The sequence below is a fragment of the Eimeria mitis genome, genomic scaffold, assembly GCF_000499745.2.
Source record: "Eimeria mitis Houghton genomic scaffold, Emh_scaff3690, whole genome shotgun sequence".
NCBI classification, from domain to species: Eukaryota; Apicomplexa; class Conoidasida; order Eucoccidiorida; family Eimeriidae; genus Eimeria; species Eimeria mitis.
In genome coordinates this window covers 735-1,435 of record NW_013572032.1, presented here as the reverse complement: position 1 = coordinate 1,435, position 701 = coordinate 735, and the positions used below count along the sequence as shown (strand labels likewise).

Here is a 701-nt window from a genome sequence, read left to right as displayed (position 1 = left end):
TGGGGCCCCTCCAGAATGGCCCCAACTGTGCTGCTTTTGCTGCTGCTGCTCCTGCTGCTGCTGCTGCTGCTGCTGCGGCAGTGACCGTTGCTGCAGCTGATGCGGTTGTTGGTTTTGCTGATACTGCTGCTGTTGCTGCTGCTGCTGCTGCTGATCCTGCTGCAGAGACCTGTAGAACTGGCTGTGTGACCCCGTTGCTGCTGCTGCCGCTGGCTGCTGAATCTCTGGTTGGGGGCCCCCATAGTAAGGGGGCCCCTCTGGGAGCCCCCCATGAAGAGGGGGCCCCTCCGGGGGTCGGTACCCTGCATGCATGCGGGGGGCCCTTGCATGCGTTGCTGCTGGCGGCTGGGGCTGTACAGGCTTCGGTGGGGCCTCGCTGCCTCCCCCTTTAAAAAGAAAAGAGAAGGCTGATGAAGCAGCTCTAGTAAAAGCATTACCCTCAGGCGCTGCTGCTGCTGTTGCTGCTGCTGCTGCTGCTGCTGCTGCTGCATGGGGTGTCGCCTGTTGCTGCTGCTGCTGCTGCTGCTGCGCTGCTGGTGCTCCTGCTGGCGCAGGGTTTACATGGGGGCCCCCCGCTGCCGCTGCAGCATCTGTCTGGGGGGGCTGCTGGGGGGCCCCCTGGCTGCTGTTGTTCTGGGGGTCCTTCTGGGGCCCCCTGATGGACATGCCTGAGAAGAGCGCCATATTTATTAGTTTTTTGC

At 62.9% G+C, this 701-nt stretch overlaps 1 protein-coding gene across 1 annotated transcript in view; it reads right to left on the bottom strand.

The window, feature by feature from the left end:
- EMH_0068540 (uncharacterized protein) overlaps window positions 1-666 on the bottom strand; it is a gene marked incomplete at both ends in the record, with an annotated part of 4,792 nt that extends 4,126 nt beyond the window's left edge. Inside the window, one exon of the mRNA XM_013498755.1 lies at window positions 3-666. Coding sequence (XP_013354209.1) covers window positions 3-666 — 664 coding nt within the window. The remainder of the gene's footprint in view (window positions 1-2) is intronic.
- Window positions 667-701: the final 35 nt, after the last annotated feature.